Source organism: Solenopsis invicta, chromosome 4 (genome assembly GCF_016802725.1).
Source record: "Solenopsis invicta isolate M01_SB chromosome 4, UNIL_Sinv_3.0, whole genome shotgun sequence".
NCBI classification, from domain to species: domain Eukaryota; kingdom Metazoa; phylum Arthropoda; class Insecta; order Hymenoptera; family Formicidae; genus Solenopsis; species Solenopsis invicta.
Genome location: NC_052667.1, coordinates 10,845,932 through 10,870,492, shown reverse-complemented (window position 1 = coordinate 10,870,492; position 24,561 = coordinate 10,845,932). Strand labels below are relative to the sequence as shown.

Genomic DNA, 24,561 nt, shown 5'->3' with positions numbered 1-24,561 from the left:
TATAGCGGCTTTTAAAAGTCCGAAAACGTTAAAATATTTCGAAAATGATCAATTATAGCGAAAAATATGTAAGAAACAAAGTAAAGCTTAAAAAGTATGCCTCATGATAACAAAAATTGACTTTGGATGAAGTTCCTAAATTCTTATAAGAATCAAGTGGAATTTTTTTAATAGATCCCTCTATTTCTTTGAAGATTATTTTAACTAATGTCGAAACGTTTTTGAAACACTGGTTACATTTATTTTTTTAATGAGAACTTTTGAACTCCTTAAATTTAACAAGTATCATCGGCATTAGCATGTGTATGTGTGTTCACGCTCGCACGTGGAGGCGGACCCCACGGCTCGTTACTTCCGCGGTATTTTTTGATTTTAAACCGTTTTTTATCCGCGCATTTTACAAAAATTACTATGTTTAATGCTCTGTTAATGCTAATTTAATAAAACATAAACCGTGTTTATTTCATTTTAAAAGTAAAACTAAGAACAAAGACGAAAAAGAAAAGGGAAAAAATTATGATAATTGTAACGTTTGAAAAAGCAATCAGAAATAGGTTGTAAAGCGAAGTTCCCTACCGACGGAGTGAGTAGGCTCACCCCTCAATCCCCCCCCCCGTGCGCGTGCGCGTGCGCGTCTATATATAATTGTTTTAGTATTTTTATGATGATGATTGAAATATGGCCGACCACCAAATTTAAATAAGAAATTTGTTTTTAGGAGCCAAAAATACATAGGAAAACTGCACGTTTATTTAATTTTTGACTGCTGTAGTTTTTCCGAAATTTTACCAAAAAAAACCTTATTTTGAAACAGGTTTTCTGTTATAACGACTAAAGTATTGAAGTTAGATAAAATATGTATAAAACTTTATTTGTAGAGTTTTTTATAAGTTTTATTTTTTGATATATCTTTTTGTAAAATAAATATTTTCTGAAAATTATTAAGAAAAACTATTTTTTTTTTTCACCAAGTATATCTCGAAAACTGTACGAGAGCGCCGATTAATTTATAAGGAAAAGTTGATCAGAACCCTCTTCTTGATAACATATGTTAAAGTCAAGGTCGTCAGAGACTGCTCTCCTGTTATGCACTTTTACCTGGCAACTTGATTCTTATATGAATTTGGAAACTTCATCCAAAGTTAACTTTTGTTATCATTAGGCAAACTTTTTAAGTTCTACTTTGTTTCTTACATATTTTTCTTTATAATGATCATTTTTGAGATATTTTAATATTGTCGGACTTTTATAAGATCCTATATAACTGTCATTTCTATTGCGCACAGCGCCCTCTAGAGGCGCCATTCAAGCGAAATATTGCACAACTAAACTCTATTCGGTAAGACCTTTCTAACGATATACAATTTGTATTCACGATTAACACTTCGGGCATTTCTCTTGTGAGATGCAGATCAAAATGTTTATTAATAGAAAAAAATTAAAAAAAAATATATTTAATATTATTTATTTTCAATTTTTAATTACAAAAAATGTTTGAAGTGGTCTTCAATACACGCTTGGACATGTCGAATTATGCACTGTCGCATTCTTTCAAAATTCCTGAGGCAATTGCGAATTGTTCGAAGCATCAAAGATGCATTGGTGTAGTATATCTTTCTTGATGATTAATCCTCAGCTGACACACTATATTGGATTTGATATTTTGCCACACATGGGTGTATGTTATTAGGATCATTTTCAATTGCATATATCTCGGTATCTAATGCACAGAATTTGAACAACTTTTTTATTAATTGATACGCCAGAAGGTCAAGAAGAAAAATAAATAAGTGTCAGAATCGAGAAATTGAATATATTTGAAATATTCAGGAGAGATGGAAATGTATTCGCGAAAAAAACGGGTTTTTTTTTATTTCAAAAGGAAAACCATTACAGAAATTTTTTCAATGGATTTTGAAAGATAATAGAACGTACTTTAAGAAAAAAATATTGTTATTTTAATTGTTTTCAAAAAGTACATTTATTATGCAAGGTGAAGCTAGATGGTTTTTTAGCGTAAGAAAAGATAAGTTGACAGAATGAGTCATTTGTTTTTGCTTATAAAATTTGAAAAAAAACATAAAATATATACAATTGTAGTGTGTAATATGTGCCATGCAGGGTCTTCCCGTTAATATATTTGTTCTCCCGTTAATGTATCGATTCTGACGTCTAATGGCTTTTGTCTTTGCTTGCTGGGCAATGCGTTGCGATTTATTAATTATGAAATCTAGAGAGCAATTTGTGAGTACGACGTATTATCTTAAATAAATCCATTTTTCTTAATTTCAAACGCTTGTGCATGTTTCCTGACAATAAATCCTACAATAATCAGAAGTGAGATAAAGGACAAAGAATTAAGGATTGTGAACAAGGGGAAGCTGTGAATTGAATGAGAGATCTGAGGAAATTATAGCGAGAGAAAACGTTGGAGATTCTCGAGGATTTAAGGTTGTGAACATGGATAAGTCCTGGGCGATGAGGATCGTGTGGAATCTCGAGAGGTGATTAGTCGAGGAGGCAAAACTAGGTACATATTAGTGCAAATTGAAACACGCGGACAAGTGTAATGAAGCGGTTGTGCGCGTGAAACGAAAGTACGCGAACCGGAAGAATTGAAGTCGTTAATTCGTAGTCGCAGAAGTTTGAGAATAAGATTGACCGTTATTTCCGTAACGAGTGACATAAGCGTATTAATCGAAGTGACGATATGAAAGATCCGATGATGTTTACGGTTACAATGTTGAAGGAGCACCTCAAGCAACAGAATTTGAGTACTACAGGTAGTAAAGCAGAATTGATTCTGAGACTTAATGAAGCAAATCCGTCCGGTAACTGAATTAATGACACTGATGCAAAAGTGAGCGGAATGAGCGAGGCGTTTGGGGAAGCAGTCACGGTTCAGGATTATGATGAAATGAAAAACAGAAGGCCAAGGTCGTCAGTAAGAAGATCGCCAGTGAGATTGTCTACTCAAGAGAACAGAGAGCAAGATTTGGAAAGTCGTGAAAGAGAATTGCTACATAGAGAGCTCGAACTTTTGAGGCGCGAAAATGAACATCTACGCTTGGTGACACGTTTGAATTCCGGTGTAGACGTGAGTGCGGCGATACTGAAAGTTAATCTTTCGAATCTCAAAGAAATAGTATCACAGTTTGATGGCAACAAGGGCTCATATACATGTTGGAAAGAATAGTTGTTGACGGTAAAACGAATTTATCAGTTGGATGATAATACGGTAAAAATGTAGCAGCGAAATTAACAGGCGATGCAGCTGATTGGTTCTATTTTGTTCCATCACATCACATCTTTCGCTGACCGTTGACGAGCTGCTGAGGCACATAGAAGCAATGTTCAGAATGCGATAAAAGAAATTAAAGCTTTGAGAGAAATTTGAAAATAGAGTGTGGCTTCAAGGAGAAATGTTTACTGACTACTGTCATAAAAAAGTTATTTTAGCAAACAAGGTTTTGATCGACGAAGATGAACTAGCGAATTACTTGATTGATGGTATTGCAGTCAAGTTGGTTTGGTATCAGGCTATGATGCAACGTTTTCCAGATAAGAAGTCGCTTAGTAAGGCGATGGAAAATATGACGCTAGGATCAGAACAGAAGTCTTCAAACAAATTGGAGAGGGCATCCGGTACGAAACTCGTCAGAGCGGCAGGATCTACGAAGACAGACGAGAGAGATGTCGATGGAAGGCCGGAGCTCAAGTGTTTTAATTGCAATGAGAAATGAGACGGTACATATCGCAGTTAACTGTCCAAAATCAAAACGGGACAAGGGAGTGTGCTTCAAATGTTTGCAGCAAGGGCATAAGGCGAAGGATTGCACGAAGGAGCAGACGAAGGTCGAGGACAGCAAGGTTGACGACAAGAAGACCAACATCCACAGTGTGTTCGAAGAGTTGGGAGATTTTTGTCGAGAAACTGACTATCAGATAAATAGTGAGAATGGAAATGTCGCGTTAAATTATCGGCTTGATACCTTGTTAGATATGGACAGTCCAATAAGCTTTATAAAGGATAGTTTTATTCCTCCGAATTTGGTTATGTTACCCTTGTCAGAAAATAAAAGTTACTGCGGTTTAAATGATAGTGTGTTAGGAGTAAAGGGACGCATTAGGATTAAAATGACTCTTGATAATGCAGAGCAGAAATATGTGACATTGTTAGTCGTACCAACAGGATCGATGAAGACATCGGTAGTAATTGGAAGAGATATTTTGTCTATTTTTTTCAAAGGAAAGGTTTTGTCTGAAAATTTAGAAGATGAAGTGATTAAAGAAATTTTGAACATTAACGTTGATATGAAAAGTTTAACCGACGACCGATTAATTATAAACTCAAAAATAGATGTAAAGATAACAAAATTGTTTGTTGAGGAGTATGTTAAACCCGTTAGACCAGATATGCTGTTAGTTAATGTTGAAATTAAGTTAAGATTAAAAGAAGAAAAACTTTTTCACTTTTCTTTTTTAGGCCTTCTTACGCTGAAAAAAAATTTGCACATTTTGTTGGATTCTTTATTAGAAAAAGGTATTATTAGACCTAATGAATCCGAGTACGCTTCACCGTGCTAGTACGAAAGAAAACTGGAGAGCTGCGATTATGTATTGACTACCGAGAATTGAACAAGTTGTTAATACGAAATAATTATCTGATGCCGATAATCGAGAATTTAATTAATTTACTTCATGAAAAAAAATATTTTTTGAGGCTAGATCTCAAAAATGGATTTTATCACATAAGAATGGCAAAAGAATCTATTAAATATATGGCGTTTACGACACCGTTTGGACAATTTGAATTTAAGTTTATGCCTTTTGGGTTGAAGATGGCACCCTCACGTTTTCAAAGATATATTAATCAAATACTTGCTGAACTTATAAGACAATTCAAGGTAGTCGTATACATGAATGATATCCTTGTAATATCTGAAACTATTGAAGAACATCTAGAAATATTAAAAGAAGTATTTAAATTATTTGTGACCAACCGGTGTGAATTGAGAATGGATAAATGTGCTTTCTTGTAGACGGAGATAGAATTTGTTGGATATTTAGTTTTAGAAAACGGTATAAGAAGGAGTAAGATTGGTGCAAAAAATTTCAGTGCCACGAAACATTAAAGAAGTGCATAGTTTTGTTGCGCTATGTTCGTATTTTAGGAAATTTATTCCTTCTTTTTCTTTGATTTACCAAACCCTTATATGATTTATTATATAAAAACACTAAATTTAAGATAGGCTCAAAGGAACTATTGATGAGATGAAAAAGAAAATAATGGATGCTCCGGTGTTAACTATTTTTAATTCAAATAATGAAATTGAGCTTTATTGTAATGCCAGTATCGCCGGTTTTGGAGCGGTGTTGATGTAAAAAGGCGAGGACGGAAAATTTCATCCTGTTTTCTTCTCAAAACGAACAACGGATGTAGAAAGTCGATACCTCAGCTTTGAGCTAGAAATGCTTGCAATTATACATGTTTTACGTCGTTTTAAAGTTTACTTACGTGGTATTAGATTTAAGATTATTACTGACTGTAACGCTCTAGCACTAAGCACTAGCAATTAAGAAAAAAGCTATTTCACCCAGGGTTGGCATTTTGTCCACTTTTTTTCATTTTTTTCGGGGCACTGGAAGAAAATGGACAAAATGGACAAAATGAACGAAATGGACGAAATAAAGTCGGTAAAACAGAAATCGATGAATGAGACAGTTTTTTTCATGATCAAATGAGAGAACAACTAAGTTCCATACAATGGTGGGAGGCTCTTTTAAAAACCAATACTGTAAATTTAAAATTTTGTGAATTTTCCTTACATTTGCAAAAATGTGTTGCTTCGTCAGCCTCCATAGAGAGAATATTTTCCAATTTTGGAATAATACAAACCAAACTAAGAAATCGTCTAGGAATCGAAAAAGCGTCAAAACTTGTTGCCAGCCGACGAATGCTCAATATGATTGTTAGTCAAAAAGAAGACATGGATGATTTTTAATTTAAAAATTTATTTTACTTTTATTTAGCCAGTTGTCAATTTAAAATTTAATTTCGTTAATTATACATATACTGGCAAAGACGCGAAGTAAATGTGTTTATTTTATTCTGTTAAAAATTTACATTTTACTTTTATTTCATAAAGTTTATTTTTCCTGAGATTATAAGAAGACATGGACGTTTTTTAATTTAAACATTTATTTTATTTTAATTTAGCCAGTTAGGTCAATTTAAAATTTAATTTTGTTAATTATATACTGGCAAAGTAAATATGTTTAATGTAATATTCTGTGTGTTTAAAAATTTATATTTTATTTAATAAAGTTTATTTTTCCTGAGAGTTTATTCAGTTTATTGTGTTTTTTTTAATTTCGTCCAATTTTGTCCATTTTGTCCATCATATACATTTCTTTCGGGGCGGACAAAAGTGGAAAAAACCGGGGGGTTTTTTCCACCTTGGACAATTGATGCCAACCCTGATTTCACCAAGAATAAGTCGATGGATCCTGGAGCTTTCAGAATATGATTACGCGACTGAACATCGCCCGGGTGTTAAACTGGGATAGCTAGACGCGTTAAGTAGATTATATCAAGCGAGTTAATAATTGAAGACAATTTGTTTAAACAAAATCTCGCAATTTGTTAAACAAAAATAAGAAACTCGGAGAATTAAAAGAAATATTACGAATAGGAAATGATTATTATTTTGAGATGCGTAGTGGAGTAGTTTTCCGAAAACATGATGAAGAATTTTTTTACGTTCCATAAGCCATGGAAATGCAGGTTCTGTATAAATATCATGACGAGTTTGGACATTTAGGAGTGGAAAAAACGTTTGAGAATATTTTGAAAATTTATTGGTTCTCAGAAATGAAAAAAAAAGATTAAACATATCTCCAATTGCTTAAAATGTATTTCTTTTTCGCCTCCGAAAGGAAAGAAGGAAGGGTTCTTATATCCGATTTCTAAAGGGAGAATGCTATTCAAAACGTATCACATTGATCATTACGGACCAATTGATAAAAATTGTGCAATTAAACGTTTTTTGTTAGTTATAGATTTATTTACAAAATTTGTAAAATTGTACCCAACAAAACCACGGCGACACGAGAGGTGATTAGTCAATTAACATTTTTGTAATTTTAGCAGATAGTATTTTTTAATATCAGATGGAGGTATGACGTTTACATCTAATAAATTTGAATTGTTTTGTAAAGAAAAAAAATATTAAACACATTTGTACAGTAATTCACTCTCCTAAGGTTAACGGACAAGTTGAACGTGTAAATTCTATTAGGATCTATGATCAGTAAATTGATCAACAAGACAGACAACGAAGCTATTATATATTGGTATAAAATCATTTCGAATATTGAGTTTGCTATTAATAATTCAAAACATAAAATGACTAGTGAAACACTGAGCAAATTATTATTCGGAGTAGATCAGCGCGGAGTTTTAGTAAATACGATTACCGAATATCTTGCAATTAAGCGAATGTGATCGAAACTAGAGTGCTTAAGAGAAAGAGCTGCTGAACGAATACAGCGTAACCAAAAATATTCTAAAGAATACTTCGACAAGAAACGGAATACGGCGCGTACCTATAATGTAGACAATTTTGTAATGATCAACAACATAGACACATTGAATAAAGTTTTTCATAAAATAATACCTAAATTTAAAGGACCATATGAAGTTATGCGAGCGCTCCGGAATGATCGGTATGTTATTAAAAATGTTAGTGATTTTCAAGCAAATCAAAAATTTTATGAGGGCACTTGAGAGGCAGCGAACATGAGACCCTGGATGAGTGTTGGTTGCTCCGAGGTTGGAGTAAAGAATATTGGTAGCTCCAAGGTCGGAGCAAAAATTATTCGTAGCTCCAAGGTCAGAGTCAGAATTGGCTGGATGTAGTGTATAATATGTGCCATACAGGGTTTATATATCGGTCCTCCCGTTAATGTATCGATCCTCCCGTTAATGTATCGACCCTAACATCATAATGGCTTTCGTTTTTGGTTGCTGAGCAATGCGTTGCGATTTATTAATTATTAAATCTGGAGAGCAGTTTGTGAGTACGATCGTATTATCTTAAATAAATCCATTTTTCTTAATTTTAAACGCTTGTGCATGTTTCCTGACAATAAATCCTACACAATATAATATATTTTATTATTATTTATTACATGGAACATTTGCAACAAATTTTTGCTGTATGATGCTTACACATCGGTTTGTCACATTTATACATTGTTTTTCGATTAAGAGTAGCGGAGAGATAATGAACATCTTTTTGGCTTGGTCAAACATTTTATTGCTGGTCAACAAATTAGGAGGATGAGAATTGATCTTCAAGAATGTGTAGTCTACAAAACTTTTGATTTGTGTACGCAATACCGTTCACAACGTTGAAAAAGTGAAACGATGCGTCAAAAAAAGCTTGATGAGAGCTATAGTTAGCTCTCGTATGTAATCTTTACATTTTTTTGGATTATCTTTTATTAAGTTATAAATTATGAACGAATTGACGTTAGCCTGATCTAACATCTTATAAAAGTATCACATAGGCCATCTACGCGTTTTTGCTGCAGCGGTGAAATCTCGAAATTTTTTGCTAAAATACAGAAACAAACCAGTCTCTCGTTGGTCGGAGTACAAAAATAAAGTCAAAAATTATACAAAATGCTATTAATCAATTTATTTTTGCTTGTTAAAAAAAATTTTAATTTGTTTTCTTTTTTTGACAATATATACGTTTCTGACACATTGGATGTAATGTACCCGTACCCTGAAAAAACACGACTGTAATTTTCAATTGATTCTCGGAGACTGCTATCACGGGGAATCAGTAATGGAGATATTGATAGAAATATTCCCCGACTTCTATCTCCCTAATTCTTATGGCTTATAAATGCCAAACGTTTTTGTAAATAGTTTGGGTGTACCAGACCCAGTGTGTCAGTGGAGGGTTAAAATTTCATAAACTAAAGATTTTAAGTGTAAATAAAAATCTGAAGGATTGAGATTAGAGGATCGTATACTACAATATTTACAATACTTAAACATTTTGAGTTACATCTCAGTAACAAGTAAATTGCGGACATACATTTATATGAATTTTTTTTATATTTTGGAGTGGAGAACTCGACCCTGAAGTTTATTCATCCTGTTATACAGAGCCCACTAAAAGTTTGGCACCGCCAAAATAATTTTTAAACGAATCTAAATAGAAAGTTGAAATTTGGAGAGGTTATATATGATCATGAAAGCTATTTACTAATCTTATCAGTTTGACCTTGAATGGCGTCGTCAAGGTCAGATCGAAATTATACTAACTTTTTTAAATGAAACATCTTATTTTTGATTCCAGAATCTAATAGCTGGCGTCAAGAGCTTTCCAAAACACTATAAATAAGTTTATTTTTGTTAAGTACTTTTCGAGTTGCGAGGCTTGTAAGCTACAGTGTACTGTAACTTTCAAGCGTCATAACTCGGAAAGCCCTTAACGAAATTAAACTTATTTAGTGTTTTAAAAAGTTCTCGAAATCGGCTACAAGAAAATGCAATAAAAGATATAATGTTAGAGTATCGGTAGTTCCCTAATTAAAAGGTATCAGTACTTCTCTAACATTCTATATTTTTTATTGCAAATAGCTTTCATGATCATATATAACCTCTCCAAATTTTAATTTTCTATCTAGATTTGTTCAAAAATTATTTTGGTTGTGCTGAACTTTTGGTGGGCTCTATATAAGATTTTTTCAACGTTAAATTTTTATTTAAAAATTTTTTGTTGATCTAATAATTACAATGTTATAATTCAATGTTTTTGAACTGTTGATTCAACGTTTGTGCTAAACGGATTTTTTGTTGTAATGGGATTGAATGAGTATGCGGTACCGTCAAAAGAATACAGCGATATTTCATGTTTTATAAGTCCGATTTTTCATTATCTGATTAGTTGTAGTTAAGTTAACTAGTAGTTGTAGTTAACTTGTAGTTAAAGTCATCTTGATGTTTTCTCAAATGCGCTTCACCTATGATGATGTTATAGGTGAAAGTCATCGGGTAAAATATCAGGTTAAGTTCAACTATAAATTAAAATAATTAAATTAAAAACTCACACAGGATAGAATAAAAGCCATAATTATGAGATTTCTTAATTATGTTTTAGTGAAATGATGATGAAAGTGAGTTTTAAATTAGATTCTGAAATAAATGTGAATAAATTGTTTTGAGACAGTATATGAAATAATATAATTAGCACAACCTAATAATTTATATTAATTTAAATATCTTTATTTGAATATGTTATATCCCCGCAAAGGGTGAGGTTTGGATGTAAAGGAAAACTCGTGTAGGCCGATATTTCCTGATCGTTTATTCTTCGAGTCTAACTACACGTCCGATAGCTGTGGTGTGCCAAACGGAAGAAAGCCCGGCGATCCGCGATACGCGTGTATATCTCCCACTTGTCCCCAGCGCCATCCTAATTCGCTCCCGTGTCCTATCACGCTACTGTGTTTACGCGCCGAATTTGAAGTGATATGTAAGCGCGTAACAGAATATTTTAGAGATTATGTTGATCTCTTTGGAAAAAAAAAAAAAAACAGAAAAACATTCAAACTTTTTCGTAGAAAGACATTAATATAAAATGTCTAAAATGTTATTTTTTTTATATATCTGAAAAGTGCTATAATACGTGCAAGAAATTTTTAAAAAAGTTATAATTTATTAAAATTCTAAAAAATTATATGAAGAATTTTGAGAAATTTTTATCCATATACGTTCATACGCGAATATCATAATACTTTTATTTTGTTTTTAATAGTAAATTTGTATTATTTCAGGTGCTACGAATGATACGCTTAATAATCGAAGTATTCTCAATGGTGGAGTCCGCGCACGTATGAGACTACATAGTTCGGAGAACCTTGTACCTTCTATATACCGTGGTTTGACGAATATCCATCTCAATCCTAATTACAATGGTGGAAACAGTCAAGCAAATAGCAATAAAAATGTTGGATTTTCTACTGCAGTTCCAACTGCAGACGGTACATCGAGTGGCAATGCCGTCGGTAGCAGCACTAGCAGTAGCAATCTCTCCACAAGTATCCTGGTGAACGGACACGCAATTCCGATGACAGATAAATCCATGATGTCGCCTGGAAACCGGCACGCGGATGTTCGAACTTTAACGAGTAGATCTGTTAAAGAGCAATCCTCGGCGTCGACTAACTCGTCGGATGGTCGGACGTATACGTGGAACAATTACAGCAATGCGGATCAATCTGCCACGATGATGAGATCGGATTCGCGCGGCCCGCCGCGATTAGATCAATCTCCTTCTGTGGTATCCGCGCAACAACAAATTTGCGCGGATGTACGCGGGATTCCTCGACAGGAACATCAGTCTATGCTTTCCGGTATGGATAGTTCAAGTGCTGCTCAAACGGATGCGAATACGTCGTCGCATATAGATACATGCGGTGCTGTTACTGGCGCTCTGCGGATAGAACAACCGATCGCTGTAGCTCCTTCGGACGGCCGCACGATGACGCGTTCGGAACAATCTACGAGCGTTCTTCTGGCAGATGATTTACACGATCTGCGCGGAGCGAGGCAACTGGATCAAGTGAATGTTCGGCGAACGAATACGACGAGCGAAGATCAGCGTTCTATGAGGCAACAGTCGGAGCAATCCGCGAGCATTCGTATGATTGATGATGTACGAGGGATGAGGCAGCAATTGGAACAATCGTCCACGAACGTTCGTGTGGGTGAGGATTTGCGCGCAATGAGGCAGCAGTCTCATCAGGAACAATTGTCTACAAGTGTTCGCTCGCAGGAGGATGTGCGAGTTCCTCGCTCCACAGAGCAGTCGATGAACGCGGCGGCACCGCTTCTAGATCTACGAGGAGGATCATCGCGTGGAGTTTCCCAGCAGAACGCGAGTATTCCGCTGACGGACAGTCGTACCGTGGTTTTTCGTTCGGAACAGTCAACGGTGATTCCTCTTACCGATGGACGAACAATTCCTATTGTGGAACACACGTCCCCTGTCGCGCTGCCGGATTCTCGTTCCAGTATCGGTCCGCGAATTTCACAGACCACGACTTCACTGTCTAATCAGTCCATCTCCGCGTCCGTGCCAGGACAACCTGTGCAACCGGGTTCTTCCGTAGTACTCACTGAAGATATCAATCATTCCGAGGAACCCCTGCCGCCCGGTTGGGAAATGAGATACGATTTGTATGGAAGAAGGTAATATATATGCTGACTGAATGTTGCAAAATTTATAAAACTCTTACTTTATATTTATATTGTTGCGCTTAGGTCATTCAAAATTATCTAGAGAAAGATAAATTATGTAAATGTATCTTAAATTAGATAAAAATAAATTTAAAAAAAAATTTTTTTTTTTTAAGTAAAATTATAAATGTTTTATCTAGAAAATTTTAAAATAATTCTATTAAGCAAAACTTTAAAAACGCCCTGATACATATGTATATCTACTGTCCATGCACACGCGCACACATACATAATTAAAGAGGCGTTCTACAGGCGCCGATGATGGCAATGATTCCATAGAGCAGACAAACGTTGAAGCAGTATTCCAAAACATAGATTTAACGTTGAAAAGACATTATAAAAGTTTCTAATATTTGTTGAATTAATGTGATCTATTGAATAACTTGTATATGTTACGATAAATTTGTTTAATTGGTTATTATGCATAATAACCGGTTAATATGAATAATTCCCAATTTGTTCGGTTAATATGATTAATAGAAAAGAATTAATCGTTTTTTATTAATTAATTAAATTTACCGTTATTAATTCCCAACCGGTTATAATTCCCAATGCCAAACGGTTATTTTGATAAATCATTTCATTTTATTTTCTCGACAATGTAAGAGCGTTTTCCAACAATGATATATAGCCAAATACTGTGACACAGTACTGTTTACTTTTCACGCAAAATAATACTGAAAATTAAAAAAACTTATTTTATAACAGTTTTTCGATTATAACGACTGAAGTATTGAAGTTAGGTAAAATATGTATAGAACCTTATTTGTAGAGTTTTTCTAAACTTCATTTTTTATTTGACACATTTTTTGGTAAAATGAATATTTTCTGAAATAATTAAGAAAAACTGTTATCTTTTTTCCTAAGTATATTTCAAAAACTGTACGAGAGCGTCAATTAATTTATAAGGAAAAATTGTTTAGTGTCTTTACCTCTATAACATATGTTATATAAGGTCAACATGATTGGAGTTGGGTTCCTTATAGTAAATAATTATCAAATAATTTCTGCGTTGTAAAGTTCTTTAGATAATGGCAGAAAAATAGATAGAACAATCAAATAAATATTAAAAATATTTAAATGTATGTGAGTTATACTAATGATAAGTAAAACAGGTTGAAGTGATTGTGGAAGTTTTATTTTTTTTAATATTTTCAGTCGTTTAATCTATTAATCGTATTGTCCACTTATCTGGACATTATGCATAATGGCTGGTTATTTTGATTAATTGGAACATTTTTGCTTTTATTAATCAAATTTACTAAAACTAGCGTATGCGTATTAACTGTACTCATTAAATTTACCGTAACATACATATACAGGCTGTCCCAGAAAACTCGGATTCCCTTTTAAGAGCGGATTCTTTAGAACATTCTAAAAAACAAATTCTAATACAAAAATGTCGAGGATATAATGGTTTTCAAATTATACGCGATTAAAGTTTATGAATTACAGAGCTGACATTTTGCGCGCTTAGGCATGGTGATATGACAAGGTACCACAAGGGTACTTTTTGACATTGAGGTTGTCATATAAATACGCAGTGACATTTATATTGAGAAATTATTACTGTAGGAAATACATTTGTACATTACATATGCATAATTAATGTTTTCAACAAAATATCAATTCAATAACAATATGTTACGATAGCCGTTGGATCAGCTGTCAAAATAAATTCATTACCATGTTTATATGATAAGAACTTTTATGGTAATATATCGATATTTTCAATATTTTATTGAAAAATTATTAAAAATGTAAATCGGTAATTTGATGTAAACGCGATAATGTCAAATAGATATAATTTGATATGTCAGTATTCTACTTTATCAATATATTCAATCTTTTTTCATATTATCGCATAAATTATCGATACTATCGATATATTACCATAAAAGTTTTTATCATATAGATATGGTAATGAATTTATTTTGACAGTTGATCCAACGGCTATCGTAACATTTGGTTATTGAATTGATATTTTGTTGAAAACATTAATTATGCATATATAATGTACAAATATGTTCCTTACAGTAATAATTTCTTAATATAAATGTCACTAGGTATTTATATGACAACCTCAATGTCAAGAGGTACCCTTTTAGTACCTTGTTTTATCACCTTGCCTGAGTGCGCAAAATGTCAGCTCTGTAATTTGTAAACTTTAATCGCGAATCATTTGAAAACCATTATACCCTTGACATTTTTGTATTAGGATTTTTTTCTTAGGATGTTCTAAAGAATTCGCTCTTAAAAGGGGATCCGAATTTTCTGGGACATATACATATATGTACATACACACGCACACACACACGCACACACAGAGAGAGAGAGAGAGAGAAAGAGAGAAAGAGAGACGAGGTTAATAATTTTTTCAATGTTATTTTAATATGTTAATAACCTTAACACATATCAATAAAAAAAATTCAATATTTTAAAGCTGCTGATTTTTCAGCCGAGAACTGCGCGTTGTCCGTATAGGCCGCAAGTAAAAGTTTCTTTGAATTATATATATATATATATATATATATATATATATATATATATATATATACACAGGGTGATTATTAATGACTGTTTCCACGTTTTACCATAGGAGCATGATTTATCGACGGATACGTATTTCTAACATATTATTATATTAGAAATTACAAATGCATGCTCCTATGGTAAAAAATGGGAACAGTCATTAATAATCAGCCTGTATATATATATATATATATATATATATATATATATATATAAAAGCATATTTTTCACTGCTTTCAACAGCTGTCTGTGTGTTTTCCTATCTGAATAGGCTTTAATTTACGTGCTTTTTATGACTATTTATTGACTGTTAGTCGAAAAAGGAACTAGTCAAGGCCCATTTTTTGCAAGTGTTTTAAAGCGATCTCATTTTTCTGTTCTATCTAAATTCTCTTTATTTATAAATGCCATAGCTGAAGCTTTTACGTGTTTCTCGTTTATAATGTTACGACTTTAATATACCCGCGCGAGGAGTCAGGAGCTTTAACATTGGAAAAAATATTTACTTAACATTTTTAAACAATCTTTCAACACGTTTCAACAATATTTTTTTAATATTGTTTTCTGTGCTGTAGGACGTAGAAAGAGAACTTCATAAACTGTCAATTTTTTATTTTAATAAAATTATATACATATAAAATTTTATAAATAGATGAATTTAGTAAATATCAATTAAAATGTTAAAACAATTTTAAGGATTGAGTTATAAAATTACTTCTATTTATCTATATTAATAATAATTATTTTTAAAAATTTTCAAAAATTAAAAAATAATTAAAAATATTATTAACATTGATAAATATAAGTAATTTTGTTATAATTTTAATATAAAAATTTTTAAAAGTTAAAAATTTTAATATAAACTTTTTATTATATTGAATAGTTTTTAAATGTTTAAAAAATTTGTTTTTAAAATTCTCTTTTGAAAATGTTTATTATTTTTTTTTATTTCTTCTGTTGTACTATCAGATATTATGTCGATCATAATACCCGAAGCACATCTTGGGAGAGACCGCAGCCTTTACCTCCTGGATGGGAAGTTCGTCGCGACCCGAGGGGTAGAATTTATTATGTTGATCATAACACAAGGAGTACCACATGGCAGAGGCCGAATACAGAAAGATTGCAACATTTTCAACATTGGCAAGGCGAAAGACAATATGTTGTTCAACAAGGCAATCAAAGATTTCTTTATCCTCAGGTAATCAAACTAAGGATGCTTTTCATTTGACGATATCAGTCAACACAAGACATATATTGTTTTTTTTTAAAGAGTATTCAGTGAGGAACAAAGATAATATGACATTTATATTATTAAATAAAAAGCACACTAATCTATAAAAAGATAAATAAAGATATTAACACAATTTTTTAATTATTTTTTTATTGTACTTATTTATTAATTAATGATATATTATATCTATTTTTAAAATAATGAAAAAATTTTTTAAAAAGTTACAGATTATTTTATATTATTGTATTTGAAAGTAATGTTTAAGTTTAGTTGCAATTTTCTACTTGGATCAAAATTTATTTTTATAAGAAATAGATATGTGCTTTAAGGGAAATATTAAAAATAATGACAAAAATTTGAATTCTTTTGTATACTTAGTATAATCAAGATGATGTATATAGGATTTCATTGCGATGCAGAGATTAACTCTATTCAATAAATAAATAAATTTTATTTATAGAACAGCTAAACTCATAATATCAATAAATTAAGTTATGAATAAAATATTAATTTATTTAATGATCTATATTGTAATTGTTTTATTATTTAGAGTAATCTAATTTTTAAAAATTATTAATATTCTAATGCAATATAAATAATGCTTTTTAACTTTTAATTAAATTAAATTTAATTTTAACGAAATTTTAATTCACAAGGAAACACAGGGAAGTGTTCGCCTCAGATTAAAACGAGTTTTTAATATGTTGTAGTACAGATAAAAATAAGGGACACGTATTTTTTTATACGTGCCCATACGCACTTTAAGGGGGTGAAACACCCCTTTGAAGAAAATCGGTTTTTTTCTTTCGAAGTGTATGCCGTCGAAACTATAAGAGATAGAAAAAAATGTTTTAAATGAAAGTTGAATGGCTCGAAGAGTAATTTATGACAGCGGAAAAAAAAATTTTTTTTTAAAATTTTTTTTAATACTTTCCCCCACCACTTACCTATTTTTTTTCAAAATTTTTATTTTTTTTATAAACAAAATAAAGCTTATTTTGTAATTTTTGTAATTAACTTTTTAATTTTTAATTTTTATTTAATTTTAATTAACTTTATAATTTTTTAAATTGTTTTTTAAATTTTTAATTTTTTTTGTTATTAATTAATTTTTAATCTTAAACTTTTTAATTCTTGTTATTAAACCAACTTTTGGCAGCAGTCGGGAGTTTTTTTTTTATTATCTCTTATAGTTTCGACGATACACGCTTCGAAAGAAAAAACCCGATTTTCTTCAAAGGGGTGTTTCACCCTTAAAAGTGTATTAGGACACGTGTAAAAAATATAAAATACGTGTCCGTTATTTTAATCTGTACAACATATTAAAGGCACGTCGAAATCGAAGGGAGTCACTTTTGTAGCGTACGAACGTGCGGACGGGTGCGCGTACGGTGCGCATCGAGAGATTTTTAATTATTTTTGAAAAATGGGAATGTTGTATCGTAACTTTATCATATACCGTTGAATTCGTAATAAAATAAGCTTTATTTTGCTTATAAAAACATAAAAATTTTGAAAAATAATAGGTAAGTGGTGGGGGAAAGTATTAAAAAAAATTTAAAAAAAAAATTTTTTCCGCTGTCATAAATTACTCTTCGAGCCATTCAACTTTCATTTAAAACATTTTTTTCTATCTCTTATAGTTTCGACGGCATACACTTCGAAAGAAAAAAACCGATTTTTTTCAAAGGGGTGTTTCACCCCCTTAAAGTGCGTATGGGCACGTATAAAAAAATACGTGTCCCTTATTTTTATCTGTACTACAACATATTAAAAACTCGTTTTAATTTGAGGCGGACACTTCCCTGTGTTTCCTTGTCAGATCTTGTTTTTCATTCATACAACTTTTAATTAAATTAATTTTATAAGCGATTAACGTAATTGAGATGAAAAAAATATTAACTTATATCCCAAGCCCTGCTTTAAATATAATTTTATAAGATTGTGAAAATACAGTGATTGGTATAGTTCGTACATCTCTAATCATTGTCATAACAGATGTTTGTTATAAAATTGATTATCAATTTAATATTGTGATATTACTATTTTTGTTCAATTTAAAATTATATTTTACTGAAAATTTATTCGGCGCGCAGTTCAATGAACTTCAAAATATATAAAATTACACAATTACAAAATTATAAATTATGAAATTACAAAAATATATTAAGCACTAAACCAAACTCTGACTGAATAGGGATTATTTCTACTTAGTTATATATTTATAACGGTCAATGATCTATTATAAATTAGATTTATTCAAAAATTTGTACTGATTGTATTGTCATATTATTATCATAGGCTCATAGTAATCAAGCTGCTGCTGGTCCATCGACGTCTATGATTGACGATGATGATGCTCTGGGACCATTACCGGCCGGTTGGGAAAAACGGAAGCAACCGGAAGGAAGAGTTTATTATGTAAATCATAAAAACCGTACCACGCAATGGGAAGATCCTCGAACACAAGGCCAAGAAACTGGAATGGACGAGCCACCGTTGCCGGACGGTTGGGAAATACGGTTGACAGAGGATGGAGTTCGATATTTTGTTGATCACAACACTCGAACGACAACGTTTCAGGATCCGAGACCTGGTGCGCCTAAAGGGTTAGTATGTCGCATCACCCTAGCGAAAAATCTTTAATGAAATTTTGACGAAATGTCGATTTTCAATAAAAATTCATTATAATTTTAATAAAATTTTCTTCTTTACTGAATTAAAATGTTATCTTTTCATTAAACGTAGAACATAATTTTTTAATGAAATATAATTAAAATTTTATCAAATTTAATGAAATGTCAAATTTTTATTATTTCATAAATTTTTTTTTAGAGCAAATTGTTGCACAGTGCAAAATAATAAATAATCAATATATCCTATTTTTCTTCCGCAGCCCGAAAGGTGTATATCGCGTTCCAAGAGCGTACGAAAGATCATTCCGATGGAAACTGTCTCAGTTCCGATTCTTGTGCCAGACTAATGCATTGCCTAATCATATTAAGATTAGCGTTAGTCGGCAGACGTTGTTTGAGGATTCTTATCATCAAATAATGAACGCAGAGGCTTTCGCACTAAGACGACGATTATATATAATATTCAAAGGAGAGGAGGGTCTGGATTATGGAGGTGTATCCAGGTATGACATAGAAATGAAGAATTTCTATAAAAACCAACCATATGAAGGGTTTCTATAAAAAAACCAACAAATCAAAACGTTAAACTTTTAGGAAACAAAAAAAAAAATTATCTTCAATGATTTAAAGATGTTTCCTGAAAGCTTGACTTATTAATTCAACAGTTATTTACTACAGTTATTATTTATTTAACAATTTATTCTTATATATGAAATTGGCTTTAAATATTTTGAGGAGTTATTAAAAAAAAATTAAAAATTTTCTGGCTTTGTTTGATTCTCGCGAAAATTTTAATTTATTATATATTTATATTTCCTGATCGATTTTTGACAGAACAAAATTGTTTACAATGTTGTTGATAGAGAATGTTTTGGTGCTATAACTTAGATTTTTTTTAAGAATGGATTTGTTTAGTTGTCATAAATCTTCTAAATATATAATAAGAAATTTATTATAGAATAGAGAGAAGCAAAGAGGGAGGGGGAAGGGAGATTACATGTCGAAGTTAATTCTTTTATTACATAAAGCCACTATGTTTCGAATAATCATTCACTTTGCACGAAAAGCTATAACAGCTCATTTGTATAGTTTTCAATGTTTGTTGTATAAAAGTTAAACTGTTCTAATTTCCAGGGAATGGTTCTTCTTATTGAGTCACGAAGTTTTAAATCCGATGTATTGCTTATTCGAGTATGCCAACAAAAGCAATTACAGTCTACAAATAAATCCAGCATCATACGTCAATCCTGATCATTTGCAGTATTTCAAATTTATAGGAAGATTTATTGCAATGGTAGGTTCTTATTTTATAGATAAAAATACATTTTTTGTCTCATTATATATAAAAAAAAATATATATATACTACTCAGTGTTTACCATTATCTACATAAACTTATCTAATTAATCATCTAGATAAAGAAATTGTTTTGTTTTGCCTTTATTTAGATTATTATAACGTATATTATCTTCATCTTTATCTTGAATAGCAGAAATGTTATTTGTTTTAAATTATCTAAGATAATGTTAACTGGGATGTCCACTCAAATTTTATAAATTCTCTGAGAATCCCAGGTTTTACCAGGAATTTCACACCAAATTCCAGATAAGATTAAAGAATTTTAATGCAGTTTTAAAATTTATTACACATGCTTTTTAATTTTTTTAAACATATTAGCAAAGAAAAGTCACTTGAGATTTGAAAATTAAATTGGAGAAAGTAAAAAAAACAAAAAAATAATAATATGAACTAATGCCATACAATAATCTTTCTACAATATGTATATGGATCTAACTTATCAAAAGTACAAAATTTGAAAAGTCATAAAACATACAACGTCAATTTAGAACAATAAAGAACATTATTATGGATTATATTAATTGAATAATGTATAACAGAACTATGCACTAAAGAATCAATATTATTAGTTATAAAGTTAATTTGAACAATATATTTATTAAAGTATTATAATAAAACGTTATTTAAATATTGAAAGTAACAGAAATACAGGGTGATTTAGAATAACCCGTTGTCCTTCAAGGGACGTATTTCTGGTCGAATTTTAAGACGATTTTTCTTTTGACAAAAATTTGGTAGACGCTTAGATTTTGAAACATAAGCCGATTAAGTTAGCGTATCACGGATCGAATACAGGTGGTATGCAGGTGCGGCGCACTCACCGTTACACGCGGGTGTGTCGTGAAGCGCCTGTTGCGCTCAGCTGATACAACACACAACAGTTTCTCTCCCTTCACACACACACACACACACACACACACACACACACACACACACACACACACACACACACGCACATTAAAACATTTGCGTACTTGAAAATTTATGCATACAACGAAGATTAACCACAGTAAATAGAACAGTTATTGTGAAACACAGTAAATAACAGATCTTGCAGATAGCGCTAAAGTCAAAGGACAAGACAAATGGGTGCGTTGGACAAAGAGCACACTAGCCTGACCTTTGCGCTATGCCACTTATTTTTCCCCCCGTACGCGACCGCGTGCTGTTCGACTTTTGCTTGAAAAAAAAGAATCTGTAATACCAACGTCGCGTGGTTTCTGAGTAGTCGGCCAAGAATTTTATGTTGATGGTGGCGACGTAGTATTGCGAAGAAAATTAGAATTATAGATGTAAAACTTAATATGTTGACGATGAAATTTTGTCTAGCATGTTATTTTGTTATTATGTTTTATTGTGAAAATGTAACTTGTCTCGTATTTATCTAATTCGTAAAAGTTGGCTGTAAGAAAAGTTATCTTTAAATGTTATAGATAAAATCACATTTTTCACTTCTTTCAGCTATCAGTATTTTCTTGCCTGAATAAGTTTTATTTTGTGTTTTTTATGACTATAGACTGTTAGATTAAAAAATCGAAAGTTAAGACTCATTTTTACAAGTGTTTTAAAGCAAACTTATTTTTTTTATTTAAATTTTCTTTATTTACAAATGACACAAAAATTTTCAACTTAACCTTATGTTTTCCGTCTGAACAGGCTTTGCTTCTCGTGCCTTTTACGGTTATTTATTAACTGTCAAGGAAGGAAAAACTAAGTGAGGCTCATTTTTACAAGTGTTTCAAAGCGATCGCATTATTTTGTTTTATCTGTTTGTTAAGTCTCTTTATTTACAAATGGCACATAAGGAACTTTTACGTATAATATCTTACATAAGATGTTACGATTACAATATGGTCGCGTCGACTACTCAGAAACCTTAAACTTAACTTAACCAACGCCGCTCTTTTCTATACTGTCTATCCTACATTTTTATACTGCAAATCCCTCATAACATGCGCACGCACGCATACACGCACGCGCGCACATTCGTCATATTTATCACCCTATCCTACTTTGCTTTTTGGAAACTTCCACTTTCATTTACATTTCCTTTTCCACTCACTTTTCCATTCTTTCCTCTCCACTTCTCTAACTCATTCACTCTCTCTCTCTCTCTCTCTCTCTCTCTCTCTCTCTCTCTCTCTCTCGCGTTCTCACTCACACAATGCTCCCTTTCTATTTCTTTCATCCAATTTTTCCTGTCTTCGTTTCCATCGACTCCAATTCTGCTACATACCTCCTGCCAAATTTTCCCCTCCCCCTCTCTCCAATCTCTATACCTGTCTCATACTTGCTTCCATGTCTCCATCTCATTTCCATACATTTTACATTTCCTTTTCTCATTCTTTATCCAATATTTTTTTTTGTAATTTTATTCCCTAGTCTAAATCTCAGCACTTTTCTCCATCTACTCTCTCCTCATCCTTTCTTTAGATATTCCGGCATCTCTTTCTCTTTAACCTTTTCGTACTATCTATTATAATTTTTTAATCTTTTTCTGTCTCTGCACCTCTCTTTCCTTTAGCTTTCTCCCCTCCCAAATTTTCTTCACCTTTTTTCCACTCATCCCTCTTCATCAAACACTTTTTTCTTTTCAACATCCTACTAAATCCTTTCCCTTTACCTCGACTTTTCTTCAACTTCTCATACATTCCTATGTCAACCCTCTCTCCTTCTTCTAACCTTTACTTTAATCTTAACTCAATCTCACTAGCCTTCTCAATACTCTGCTTTTTAACTTTTTCTTCTGCAATTCTCTAACCATACAGGATGGGGAAAAAGTACCGGAGTAATGAAATATCTCAAAAACTAAGCATTTTAGAAAAAAGTGTTTCAGATAAAAGTTGTAGGGTTTCAAAAGATATATTTAATGATCTTATTAGTTTGACCTTGGATGGCATCGCCACCAAGGTCAGTTTGAAATTATATTAACTTTTTTAAATGAAACCCTATTTTTGATCCCAGAATTTAATAGCTGTTGTCAAGAGCTTTTAACAAAACACTATAAATATTTTTCATTAAATACTTTCAGAGTTATGAGGCTTGAAAGCTGCAATGTACTGTAACTTTCAAGCCTGATAAGTCGGAACATACTTAACGAAAATAAACTTATTTATAGTGTTTTGGAAAGCTCTTGACTCTAGCTATTAGATTTTGAAATCAAGGGGTATTCCATTTAAAAAAGTTAATGTGATTTTGATCTGACCTTGCTAACGTCATCCAAGGTCAAACTGATAAAATCAGTAAACAAATCTTTTGGAACCTTTTTATCTGAAACTTTTTTCTAAAATACTTAGTTTTTGAGATGTTTCGCTGTTCCGGTACTTTTTCCTCACCCTGTATATCTCGGCGTTACCTTTTTCATTCCCAGTACTCACTTCAAAAAACCTTTTATTCTGCCTCTCTATACTCTCCCTTTCTTCTCACTTCTTCTATCTCATATCCCATAATTACCCACATCAATCTGTCAAAGAGCTATATTCTCTCTCAGTCCTTGCCAAATCTCCTTTTCCCAATCTCCCATATCTGCCTCATCATCGCCGCAGCTTTTCTTATCCTTTCTTTCTTTTCTCTTCCCCTTCCATTTCCACTTAACCTTTCTTAACCTTTTTTCCCTTCCAAATTGCATTATTCGCATTCAGTTCCATCTTTTTCTCTACACATAAATACATTTTTAATCTTTCTATCATACTCTTCATTTCTCCTTCATTTTTCGCTACCATTATCAGATCATCTGCATATGCTAATGTATAGACCCTACCCTCTTTTACAAGGAGATGCCGCGAACTCTGAAACACGGAATTAGATGAGCTTAGTTTATTCAAAAAGGTGGATCGAGGGTATAAAAAGTGTTAGAGCGTTTGCATGCATGGGCTTTCGTTTCAGAGAAATTTGCATGTAAAGTTTTGCATTCGCGGTATGTTAAGTACTACTATGCGGTAAGTTAAAGTGTTAAAGCATGAAGCGTGGTGGCCGAGGAGACTAATGTGCATGTCTTCTATTTTGTCCTCGGCAACCGCGTGAAGAGAGGTGTTCGAAACCTCAATTTTTCTTTTTTTAATAATAGCTATATTTATCAATTGAAATTAATTTTATTATTCTTAGCAAGATATTAATTGTTATATATATTATTTGTTACGTGAAATAAAATGTAATAATCAGAAAGTTTGCATATTTATTCAAGTTTATTTATTTTTATTCATTATGTTATTGACACTGCGAGGTTTTGAACACCTCTCTTCACGTCGAGGACAAAATAGAAGGCGTGCACCTTAATCTCCTCAGCCACCGCGCTTCATGCTTTAACCTATCGCACAATAGTACTTAACATACACGCGGTGAATGCCAAACTTTACATGCAAATATCTCTGAAACAAAGGACCAAAACCATGCACGCAAATGCTCTGACGCTTTTTATACCCTCAACCCCCCTCTCCCCCTTTTCGAATAAACTAAGGCTCATCTAACTCCGTGATTCAC

At 32.2% G+C, this 24,561-nt stretch overlaps 1 protein-coding gene across 2 annotated transcripts in view; it reads left to right on the top strand.

The window, feature by feature from the left end:
• Positions 1–24,561, top strand: part of LOC105194006 (E3 ubiquitin-protein ligase Su(dx)) — a 108,338-nt gene that overhangs the window by 68,337 nt on the left and 15,440 nt on the right. For both annotated transcript variants that reach the window (XM_039448292.1, XM_039448291.1), the window contains exons 4-8: positions 10,858–12,274; positions 15,824–16,055; positions 18,390–18,697; positions 18,985–19,227; positions 19,859–20,018. In XM_039448292.1, coding sequence (XP_039304226.1) covers positions 10,858–12,274; positions 15,824–16,055; positions 18,390–18,697; positions 18,985–19,227; positions 19,859–20,018 — 2,360 coding nt within the window. The remainder of the gene's footprint in view (positions 1–10,857; positions 12,275–15,823; positions 16,056–18,389; positions 18,698–18,984; positions 19,228–19,858; positions 20,019–24,561) is intronic.